General features: G+C 31.6%; 1 protein-coding gene across 5 annotated transcripts in view; it reads left to right on the top strand.

The window, feature by feature from the left end:
- LOC136839138 (43 kDa receptor-associated protein of the synapse) overlaps window positions 1–13,285 on the top strand; it is a 555,854-nt gene that overhangs the window by 377,150 nt on the left and 165,419 nt on the right. For 2 of the 5 annotated variants that reach the window (XM_067104810.1, XM_067104809.1), the window contains exon 4: window positions 7,750–7,812. The exons of the other annotated variants lie outside the window; for them this stretch is intronic. In XM_067104810.1, the coding sequence (XP_066960911.1) occupies window positions 7,750–7,812 (63 nt within the window). The remainder of the gene's footprint in view (window positions 1–7,749; window positions 7,813–13,285) is intronic. 5 annotated transcript variants of the gene reach the window in all.

The following is a 13,285-nucleotide window of genomic DNA, read 5'->3' as shown; positions in this document are numbered from 1 at the left end:
AAAATTTAAAGAGTCCATTATATTATGTCCGAAGACCAATTTTACGATAAAAAATTGTATATATACATATACTGTATATATATGTATATTTATTTTAGGTATATGTATAAAATTCCAATATATACATGTTCCATGCACAGCACAGTTGTGGAGAAAGAAAAGTAGGTGAAAGAGTCCGTCTGCGGTCTATTAATGTTTTTACGTTAGTGTATTTTCACAGCTTTTAAGACGTGTTCAGAATTCTAGAATTTTGTTGTATGTTAATGAGATAGAGCTGGCAGGTTTCATATTGCCATTCTCAGATAGTTTTTTTCATAGTAAATAATAACAAAGACTGACTGAAGAATCTTGATAAAAAAGGAAGATAACAGAATGGACTTCAGTGCTTATTAGCACGTTGTAATTGGCGTACAATGGATCCATTTTACGGAATAGAGGATTTTCTAGTAATTACCTAATCTTGGACGTACCGAATTTTGAGATGTGAAGCAGTGAATTTTTGCAGAAGGTGGAATATATTCTTTAAAAGCGTAATTCATCGATATTTTTTATTGACTTTCACTTTTTTTTCTGTGTCGATTTTATGATTAGCCATAAGTAAATATCCCCTCTATGTTTCCAAGCTGTAATTCAGGAGCTGATCTTGTCTTCCCAAGTGTACCTTCGACACTCAAGAAGACTTGAGAATAACTTACAAGCACGAGCGACTGACCATTGCAGCAGCTTAATTTGAGTGAGGTTAAGGCACTCACAAAGCTTCTTGTTAATTCCTTGTAATTTACTTGTAAATGAAACGGAGCGACGGGGGTTTGCTGGAAAAATAATTACAAAAGTGTGGTAAGGGGTTTGACGAGAGGTTGCGCAATGTATGTTAATGGTAATTGGAAATATGCTAATTTGTCGAGCGTGTGTTTTTTCTCCTTTGTGAGATGTAGAGAAGTTTTTTTAACATTGTATTTGGAGAAATTTACACTGATAATTTTCTTCCCCCTGCGCCTTTTGTATTTTTATCGCTGTAGCTGAGACTGGCTAGTATTATTTGGTGTCTTATATTTAAACGTCTTTTGGCATTGAATGTCATGTAGGAAAGTATGAATTTTCAGATATGAACTCGTAACTTTAGCTAATATTTTTAATAGTGTTCGTGATTTTAGGAGTATATGAGGTTATTTCAAATTCTTTAATATGAACAGAATATTAAGTAAAATACTTTGCAGAATGAAAAGTCACTATTGAAATTCGTTGAAAGTTGTGTTGTGTAATTTATATATATATATATATATATATATATATATATATATATATATATATATATTATATGTGTGTGTGTATATAAAGTGTGGAAAAAGTTTGTAATTAGCAAGTGTGTAGCCTATATATATATACGAGATATAGTAATGGCGGAAAGTGTTGTTAGTGAGATACGGCTAGTGTACATAATACCTTTTTAACGTCCAAAGCAAATGCCGGATTTGGTATATTTATATATAGTATATATATTATATGCACTTACGAAATATAAACGTTTTTCCGCCAAACTATCATTTTCATTTCTTTACACATGACTGAACAATCTCAAAACACTCGGATCTAGTTTACAGTCCCTTCTATGTACCTGCATATTCTTCGTTCTTTAAATTCTTTTTGCGTTACGTATACCGCAGAAATAATTAATGTCATCAACTTCAACAATTTTTACTTCATTCAACATCCATATTTCAGTTACATAAAGGAGAGTTGGCTCAATGAATCCTTGGATTCCTTAGAAGCCGTGTGTGTGTGTATGTATATGTATATGTATATATATATATATATATATATATATATATATATATATATATATATATATATATATATATATAATTTTTTTTTTTATTTGTGTGTGTCAGTGTTTTTGTATGTGAGCGTGCGTGTGTTGTAGATTTGAGCTTACAAGGAAATTCCCGTCGACCCTTTTACGAAATGGGATATCTACGGAAATCTATCCACCCTGATCGATGCAGTGTGGTTGTGATTCACCTACAGTAAACACTCACGTCATCTTGACACTCCCCTCTCGTCGAGATTTCAAAATCTCTTCCACACTCATTTAAAACCGACTTGCGGGCTTTTGGCATTTCTTTCCTGTCATTTTGTTTATATATATATATATATATGTATATATATATATATATATATATATATATATATATATATATATATATATATATATATATATATGAAATTTTTATCACACCGTGATTTATATACAATCATGAAGCTACAAATGTCGCTTAATATCGAAATTCACGCTACCTCGGTATATCTCCGTTGGAGAATTGTCGCCGAAGGGGAATTTATATAAGTGATAAATGAATTGGAATCGTCGGGACACGAACCCGTGACGAAAACCTATTCAGCGACTCCAGTGGACGTTAACCATTGAGCCATCAAGAGAGGTATAAGTCTTTTGCCGAGATGTCGTACTGCTTTTACCCGTCGTGAGCGGGGAAATGTACTAGCCTCGGCAATGACCCACCTCCGCCATGACAGTTCATTGGCACGTTTGGAACACGCAGTTCATATTATGAAATTTTTATCACACCGTGATTTATATACAATCATGAAGCTACAAATGTCGCTTAATATCGAAATTCACGCTACCTCGGTATATCTCCGTTGGAGAATTGTCGCCGAAGGGGAATTTATATAAGTGATAAATGAATTGGGATCGTCGGGACACGTCACGACGGGTAAAAGCAGTACGACATCTCGGCAAAAGACTTATACCTCTCTTGATGGCTCAATGGTTAACGTCCACTGGAGTCGCTGAATAGGTTTTCGTCACGGGTTCGTGTCCCGACGATTCCAGTTCATTTATCACTTATATAAATTCCTTCGGCGACAATTCTCCAACGGAGATATACCGAGGTAGAGTGAATTTCGATATAAAGCGACATTTGTAGCTTCATGATTATATATATATATATATATATATATATATATATATATATATATATATATATATATATATATATATACATATATATATATATATATATATATATATATATAATATATATATATATGGTATATAAATTTTGATTTGGTGTCATTTATACCTCCATGACCTTCTTTTTTTTATTCACAAATGTTAAACCTCAAATATAGTGTTTCTTCGCCGGCGCAAAAACTCCTCTGCTGAATATTTCCATAGATCTGACAGGCTCACAAAGTACCAGATGGCTCTTCAGTAGCGATAGGAATTGAATAATCTGTTTCATTCTAGCTTTTTGGAATATTCTTAATACGGTTCCTTGTAATTATGTGTCTATATATAAGAGGATTCAATTCCTGTATTATATCTGCAACGCTCATTCACTCAGATTACAATCTTTAGACATGGATAAGTCAATCACCATCTTCTGATGTGACCATCCACGAAGTCCCAGATGGAAGTGATCACTCAGCGGGAGGGAAAGGATTAGCGTCACGTTGAGCTTATGTAACGTGCTTTCGTCGGAATTGGACGGCGAGAATAAAGATGGGCAAGAATAAGTTAGAAGTAACATCTTTAAGATGAGTGTTTAAGACCTAGTTTAGAGAAATGATGTAGTTTTCCAAGTTGCATCTAAGACTACTCGACGTGAATTGGCTGCTTGACCACGAAATCCCGAAAATTGCAGGTGTTTTCATCATCAATAAGAATGGCAAAGTGAAGTTTACCTGCCACGTATGGTGTACATTGATATCATCTAAAATATAAGATAACATCCTGTAGGCTTGTTCAGCACAAATACTCGTGGAGAGGCCTTGCTGCGGAATGTTATGGCTATGCTATTTTCATCGAGCATAGCTTGAAGGGGATGTGGTTATGATGATTTAATCGCACTGTACCAGAGACATGTACAGTATGTATGTACTGTAAAAAAGATAGTATCTTTTCCAAAACATCAGAAAAAGGCGTGTCTTAATTAAAGTATATTTTCAGGTAGTAAATTTGAAGAATTTCCGGTAACAATGTATTTTGTAAGTGCCATTTTAAAGGTGCATTTGGATTTATATATAGAATAAATACATTTGTGCCTTGATGCTAAGCTTATTCAAGCACATCATATCAAAAATATTTTCCTTTCGCTACCTTTCAGGAATAATTGCTGCAAAACCGTTTTGTTACCAGTTTTAAATATGAAATAATTCTCAATCTTAACTAAACTCTTCCAGTGAAATATTTAATGGAATTAAAATGTATATCATTCATTGTAGATATCAGGGAGAGAAGTCAGGGAAATGAAGTAAACAGTATGTAAATATTACTTTTATATGTGTACGCAAAAATCTACATGCAATATATATTTTTATATATATATATATATATATATATATATATATATATATATATATATATATATATATATATATATATATATATTGTGTGTATGTGTGTGCGTGCCTGTGTGTGGCTGTGTGTGAAGAAAAGTCTGAAAGTGTATGTAAGAGGAGCTAGTCGAAAGGAAATATAAAGAGGAGTATATGGGTATTTGGAAGTATATAAATAATATATGAAATATACTTAGGCCACTTACGTGTAATATATAATATATATATATATATATATATATATATATATATATATATATATATATATATATATATATATAATATATATATATATATATATATATATATATATATATATATATATATATATATATATATATATAATATATATATATATATATATATATATATATATAATATATATATATATATATATATATATATATATATATATATATATATATATATATATATATATATATATATATATATATATATATACATATATATACACATATACAGTATATACCACATTACCACAGGACTTTATTTTCAAGCCATTGACGAAGGACTGATACATAGTATGAGAAGTCATAAATATATATACTACAGAAACAGTATTGACGAACATACACAACCGTTTGAGGCTACAGATCCACCTACAGGCGGGTGTCAAGGTAGGAGTGGCATTCAAAACTCATTTGGCTAAAAATCACAATATACTCTCAGGGGACAATACTTGTAAACGTACCGACCATAGGAAACTACAGATCCACACCTGACAGTTGTCAGGGAGGCGGGGTTGAAAAACTCATTAGCAATGCTGCCCCCGTGCTGTGTTTACAAAATGATAATCTTATTTCCATACATCTTTACTGCCTACCTTACAATTTAAACAATTTACAAATTTCTTTTGATATTAAAAGATCAAGTCTATACATCCCTTCACTGATATTCATATTATGACTGTAACTTTTCTTTTATAAAGTTAGATTCAATGATATTCCTTTCCAGTGCGTTATTAGAATATACAATCCTTTTTGCCCCTTCTCAGTTGATAGCATGATTGTTCTCACTAACTTTTACAAAAATACCACTGTTCCCCTGTGCATATCTCACACATTTTTTATGCTGTTCTATTCTCTTTTCCATCGCTTTACCCGTTCGACAAGTATAAATGTTGTCACAGACTTACAAGGAATTTTATATACACACCCTTTAGTATTGTCGGGGGAGTTCTTTGATAAGTACATGTTTCATTGTTTTATTGTTCTTAAATGCGTCATTAACACCAAAATTCTTAAGAACATGGGAGATATCTTTCTTATTATTATATATAAGGCAGTACAAGGAAATTTTTTGTGTTGCAGGGTTCTTTTTGGTTGTGATACATAGTCTTTTTTGCCGCTTCTAATGCATTGTTTGATACACTGTCAGGATATTTCAATTTCTTGCCTGTATTCCTAATCTTATCTATTTACTCATTTGTGTATTCAGGACTACATACACGTAATGCTCTTAAAAACATAGATGAAAACACTGATTTCTTAACCTTATTCCTTTTTCCGGAATAGAAATGCACATAGGAAGAAATATCAGTAGGTTTTCTCTACACACTATATTTAAACCCATTACTGTTTCTTCGTAGGAGGGTATGTAACCAATATTTTCCATTTCCATAGTGAATTTAACTGATGGTACTAAATGGTTTAACTTTGTAAAACAAAGTTATTTACATCTTCGTTCCTTTCTAATACTTCGTCAGTGGCTTGGAAATAAAGTCGAAACCGGTCAGGACCTACACCCCGTCTCTTATTTTTCACCTGTGGTAATGTTTGATAAATGAATCACGTACAAAAGTGATTATAATAATAATAATATATATATATATATATTTATACATATATATTTATATATATATATATATATATATATATATATATATATATATATATATATATATATATATATATATATATATATATATATATATATATATATATACATATATACAGCATATGTGTGTTATGTGTCAGAAATTTATTTCTTGGAAACACGTTCCCATGTGTTTATTTCAGAAATTTTATTTATATATATATATATGTATAATTTATATATATATATATATATATATATATATATATATATATATATATATATATATTTGTATGAGAGATATGAAAGTATATTTTATAACACATAGACATAATTTATAAATAATATTCCATTGTTGCTTTTGGGCAGTAGCCTTTGTATAAAAATAATCTGGAAATCAACCACACATCCAGAAGTCGATCAATACACGAGTATGTCTCCGAACCACACCATAAATATCATACCAGCATTAAATCTATTTGATAGACGAGACAACAGCTTAAAAGCTCATGTTAATCCTGAACGATCACCACTGACTCATCATCTTTATGATGATCATCACATTATCCTCATATCACCACTAGCACTGCGCCTCCCCCCCCCCCCTCTTCGCACATGCCGGTACAGGTAATCATTTTTATTGTCTTTCGTTGATAGGGACTCATTCATCACATTATTTATTTCAGATTTTTCCCCAGGTGCATCTCTTTTTATCCCCTCAGTTGAATCATGTTGATAAACTGGGGCAGCAAAAAGCTCCTTTAGATGTTATGCTTATTATTGTTATTATTGATATTATTCATCGTGTTCTAACTTCGGTCACAGTAACTGCATGTTTTTAAGGCTACGCTCATTTTCATATACGAGTATGTCACAGAAACTTCTTCTGTTTCCAGTAGATCGCTGGGACCTCTCATGATTTTGACATCATTTAAGGTACTGAAACATCATGTGTTAACAATATAAGAGCTTCTTAATTATTATAACAGAGTATCCTTGGAAATACAATATACGTTATCATTATTTTCAATACTTGATACCTTCGTATCAGCAAATGACAGGAGATTGCGTGGTAGATTATGCACTGAAAATTTCTTTTCTCTGAAATTATTTCCTTCTATAAATAACTTTTTTTCAGAAATTCGTTTTATTTTAAGAAAAGCATCGGTTTTAAGACATTTTTCTTTTGGACCTCATTTTGAATCTTTTCCCTTCCTTTGCCCTATCCTCCTACACTGTGCCTGTTTCTAATTTTGTACCTCCTCTACGAAAAGGAAAAAAGTGTAACCCCCGACATCTGCCCATCTCCTCCCCCCTGAATGTCACCAGGAAACATTTTCTGCATTGCCCCAGAGAACAGTTTAAATGACAAGAACTCGGTCTTTGACAACAGAACACTTGGAGTTCTAGTAACGTAAAATCCCTAAACCCCACTTCCCCGAGCTCCTCTCTCTCACCCCTCAACCTACGACGTGTGTAGGTGTAAGTGTTGAACCGCTACACTTACAACCTTTCTCCATTAGTGTACAGATGCCCGACCACCCTTCCTTCTAGGTCTAACTGCTGCTATGGCCGCCAGCGACTACTTTCCTTCGAGGTCGACCTTCAGTATCCCTGGTGAGTGGAGAACCATTTGCCTAAACCAGATGTGCCAAGCTCACAGTGTCCATCATACTGAGTGGCCTGATGATACCTGAATGTGTATATTACTACCCTTTTGCCAAAAAATAAAAAAAAACAAACATCCCCCTAAGCTGAATGGCCGCCTTTTATGTGATTACTACTGTATATTCATGCTGTGGGTCATCCCATGTTTTTTTTAATCCCTACAATGTCTTTTGTGCAAGAAAAACGGTCGATTATGATGATGTGCCTTTTATGCGTTGCCTGATATCTTGATTGATACCTGTCCATCGTCCTCCTCTTCCCCCCCCTCTCAAAAAAAAAAGTGTATAGGTGACATATCCATGATCTGCTTTTTCTTGTTTTGTTTTTAATTAGGATTTTTGTGTGTCGTTGTACATATAGGTTTTATGTCATGGCTTTTTCATTGTGATATAATCCGTTTGTGAATTTGTTTGCTTTTTTGAATAATAATCCAGAATTTTTTGCAGATAAAATACAACCTGAACTCTTGATTTCCTTACAGCATCATTTTGTTTTTTGCTCATATCAAAATATCTCTCTAAAAATGTCCCCCATATTAACAGTTAAATTCTTGTATTGCTTCGGTTGCACTCAACATCCCATATGAAAACCAGCTGGTGTTGAGAAAATTCCTTAAAATCGGGATTTTTTTTTTACAATCATTAAACTAAACTACCAGAAAATGGTGCCTTCTTGCTTGAGCTTCCTCTCCTGTGACACTCCCGAAATTCTGCGCGAGGCCTTCTCCGACTTCCTCTTAAATAATTTCCTGTGTCGGTTCCAAGGGTTTAGAAGCTATTAAAGTGTTCATGTTATAGACTAGTTGCCACTACCTTTAAATAAAATATAAAATACTCATAATTTGCAAACTCTGATTTACTGTGAAATCTGTCAGTAAATATATATTTTATTGCATATATATATATATATATATATATATATATATATATAATATATATATATATATATATATATATATATATATATATATATATATATATATATATTGGGACGACAGACAGACAATCTGAGTACACCTATGAAGTGTATGCGTTGGTTTACACACACACACACACACACACACACACACACATATATATATATATATATATATATATATATATATATATATATATATATATATATATATATATATATATATATATATGTATATATGTGTATATATATATATATATATATATATATATATATATATATATATATATATATATATATATATATATATATATATATATATATATATATATATATATATATATATATATATATATATATATATATATATATATATATATATATATATATATATATATATATATATATATATATATATATATATATATATATATATATATATATATATATATATATATATATATATATATATATGACTGTATGTGCAAGAAGTATTTCTATTTGGAATTCCCAGTAAACAACTCATTTTCTGTCGTTATTAAATAACATTCATTTCATGGCATCCTCGACGATGGCCGGTTGAAATCATTGATTTTTCATCATTCAAATCATTTCTACCTTTTTTTTGGTATTAATTAATCTTCTGTATCGACAAGAATGATGTGCATTTTTAGTTCCTTCTTTGAAGGACAGTTTTTAAATTTTAGACCACTGTCAAACGATGTTTTGTTTTAATTCTGTTCTTTTATTTGGTTAAATTCTCCTAATAATATTTTTCTTCTTCCCAGTAAAAAGTTGCCTTCCGTGAAGTTCTTCATAATTAAATTTCCGTTCTAATGTAACCCCTTGTCTTTGTTAGATTATAATGCTCTCATTATTTACGTGAGAAACACCCTTAAAGTAATTCTGTTGGATTAACATTCCATCATAATTTTCGCCTTAGTTTACTTTGCTTAATTATCTTATCTGATCTTATTAAATAACTTCTTTATCACAACTCCGTTGCAGTGTTCTATGATTCCAAATGAATCTAATCACGTATTCTGTAGCCGTCGGTAAGCATATAAATTGAGTTACCGTCCCCAAAGACCGCTTTTAATTATCCTCCTTGGGTACTTACTTTATTTTTGGTCTCCTTTTATTGATGCATTTCTGTCATACCAGCTGAATGCGTAGATTTCATGAATAACGCATGATTTTGTCGAAATAATATCTTTCTTTCGACTCTCGGTAAATAACATTTTTCGTATGAGCTACAGTACAATTCACAATAAGTAGATTTCTTGTTCTATGACTTATTTTTTTAATAAGTCTTGTACCCTTCGCCATACGTTCCCAAATTATCCCATTTATATTTATTTCCCAGAAAATCCCCGTAACATCGATTAATGTGCGCCTTTTTCGTTTATTTTTGAGACTACGGAATAATTCTTTCATTTTAATCCCTACTGATTAAATCTTATTCACAATTCTGTTCATTAAAATGTTCTGTTCCAAATTCACAGTACATTAGACCATAATTATTGCCTCATTTAATAGCACCTTTCTATAATTCCTTCGTACACGAAACTTTTTTTTTTTTTTTTTTTTTTTTTTTTTTTTTTTTTCAAACAAAATCTCGGTTAGTACTTTCTCAAGTTCATGTGTAGTAGAAAAGGCGACTGTTTTTAAATTCCGGACGGATGGTTTCGCTTCCATAATCACCATCCTGTTAAAACTTTTACCCTGGTCGTCATTACCTCTTATATCTCCTCAAGTTCGTGGGCCTGACATTTCCAGTTTTATTTTATTTTATGATTTTTTTTTTTTTTTGTCTTTTGCCTTTCAAATCTTGCTCTTGGGCTTATTTTTGAATTAGAAGGCTCTCTCTCTCTCTCTCTCTCTCTCTCTCTCTCTCTCTCTCTCTCTCTCTCTCTCTCTCTCTCTCTCTCACACACATTTTGTTTAATATGGGAGATTTCTCCTTTTCACCATAATCCCTTAGATATGACATGTTCTTTGAATCTTCGCGAAGAGCCAATTTTCCGTAACTACTTCTGAATCTCACATATACCCAAATTCTCTATTTAGGACCCCTCCTCCCTCTCCTCCCCTTCTCGTTAAGTACATCTGGTATTGCATTTTTCCATGATCTCAATTAATTTTGTCTTTTCCTTTCCCAAAATCATCATCACATAATGCTTCATCCTATCCAGACGTCCACGATAAATATTTATTGAGTCCTAAATAAAAACTACCTTTATATTATGAATGATAACCAGCCGTTAAATTCTTAGTGAAATTTATTTAATTCTCGATTGTGTTAAGCTTTTCACTAAATATTCGTTAAGTACGATAAACATTAATTTGCTCATAGGTCGTTAGACAAAATGGGCCTTTCTATAAGTCCAGAGTTTCTGTCTCATTTCCTTTTCTCTTTTAATCCTGAATATTTGAGATGCTGCCTTCCATCAACACTGCATATTGAAACTAGTTTTTCTCGAGCATTGAAGTAAATAAATCAGTGTGTTTGTATTAAGTTACTTTTATGAAAGATAGTAAAAAACTAAGAGAACAAACCTCTCTTTCCGTAAAGTCCATGGTAGATATTTAAAAAAAAAATGATTCCCTTTCGTGAAGCTCAGAGTGAATGCCAATATTCTCAATCCATGCAACTCTTCCCCAAAACAGTGGGAATAACAAAAAGTGCATTTTATCCAGTAGTCCGTAAATATGTAATTAATTTTTCTCTACTTCCTCAGTGAGTAAACATTTAAATAATAAAAATGATTCTTCCTCCTCTCACCTGCCGTTTTTCCGAAAGAAATGGCACCTTTTTCTCAGTGTTCCTCGACCCAAAATTGACATTTTGGCCCCCCACCCACCCATGAAAAAAGTTAAAATTTTCAACTCAATATTTTCGAATGTGGCTTTAGTTGTGGCTGTTGTGGATCGATTTGTACCGCTTTTAAGTGCTTTCAGTGATGCTTTTGTTTTTATTTTTATTAATGAATTATGATTTCAGGTGTTTGAACTTAATAACCATCAGTGGTTGCGAGTTTGGTTTATTTTTATTATGTATCTATTTGTTTGTGATCAGTGTCTCTTGTTTGTTTTGCATTTTGTTTTGCATTTGTTCATGAAAGTGACATCTTTCTATATGTAAGACGCTTGGGTTCGATTTACTGTTGTGCTTGTAAAAAAAAAACAAGAAACTGTGAAGAGCTCTTTACTTTGCCCATTCCAGGTGGTTAATTGCCTGCTTTATACGTTTATGATGTTGCTTTTAATTGTTTTGAATTTCAGATGTTAACCCGTTTGTTTTTGTGGAAAGTTTTGGTCTTTTATTGTTTCATAAATTCTTTCTGTTCGTGAAAGGCAACGTACACTCATATATGTTATGCTATTTATATAATTGAAACCAAGGGCGCTCTTGTGATTGTTAGAATATATATATATATATATATATATATATATATATATATATATATATATATATATATGTTTATATATATGTATGTATATATATGTATATGTATATATATATATATATATATATATATATATATATATATATATATATATATATATATATATATATATATAGCTACTGAAATTGAAACATTAGAGCACAAGACTTTTGGCCTTAACTTCAAAGCATTTTCAAGCAAATGCTTGAAAACGCCTTAGCATAAAGGGCAAAAGGTTTTGCATTCCGTTGTTTTTATTTCTTGGTGGCCATATACTCTTTATATTTTATATCCAGTTATTATCCCCGTGACAGATCATATGTAAATATATGTATGTATATGGAGGTTCTCCTCTTTTGTTGCGAACGGTACAAACTAAACGCTATCATCGACAGTTCATTTTCCTGTGTAGCAAAATTAGTCATTCTGATATATTTTCGAAACCAAGTTATCATATATATACTCTTGCAGATGACTTTCTGCCTTAACTTTAAAAAAACCGGCCTCTACTTTTGTCTGAGGAAATTCTATAGACTGCGGATGTACTGTATATGGGAATATGTTTTATATTTGGAAGGTCATTTTGAACTTTTGTTATTGTTAAATTAAGCTGGTTTTATGCCAGGACGGTTTTTATTTTATTTTATTTTTTTCTTTTGAGAATTTGCTTATCCTCTGTACCGATAATTGTATACGTCAAACTGACTCTGTTTTTACGAAGTGTATTCCAGGCCTATGGAATTGAATGCACACGCACCACTAAATGGTTATTAGTTTCCTTGTAAGTGTCACTTGCTTTATGTCAGGAGCTCAGCTTTGGTCTGAAATGATTAAAAGACTTAGAAAAATGGTACTGAATAACAGAGCGTAATTCACAGACAGTTTTTCTTACAATGTATCCAAATGAGTCTTCATATCACCTCGGGTAGTTTGAGTTTCCATTCTGACGTGATATTGTGTATAAGTTCAGTTTATGGAATTTTAATATATCCCAGGTTACAACTGTGACCATCAGTTTAGCCTGGTATGAACTCATATTATATGATCAACCTTCTATA

The sequence above is a fragment of the Macrobrachium rosenbergii genome, chromosome 6 (assembly GCF_040412425.1).
Source record: "Macrobrachium rosenbergii isolate ZJJX-2024 chromosome 6, ASM4041242v1, whole genome shotgun sequence".
NCBI lineage: Eukaryota > Metazoa > Arthropoda > Malacostraca > Decapoda > Palaemonidae > Macrobrachium > Macrobrachium rosenbergii.
This window is presented reverse-complemented; position numbering and strand designations above follow the sequence as displayed.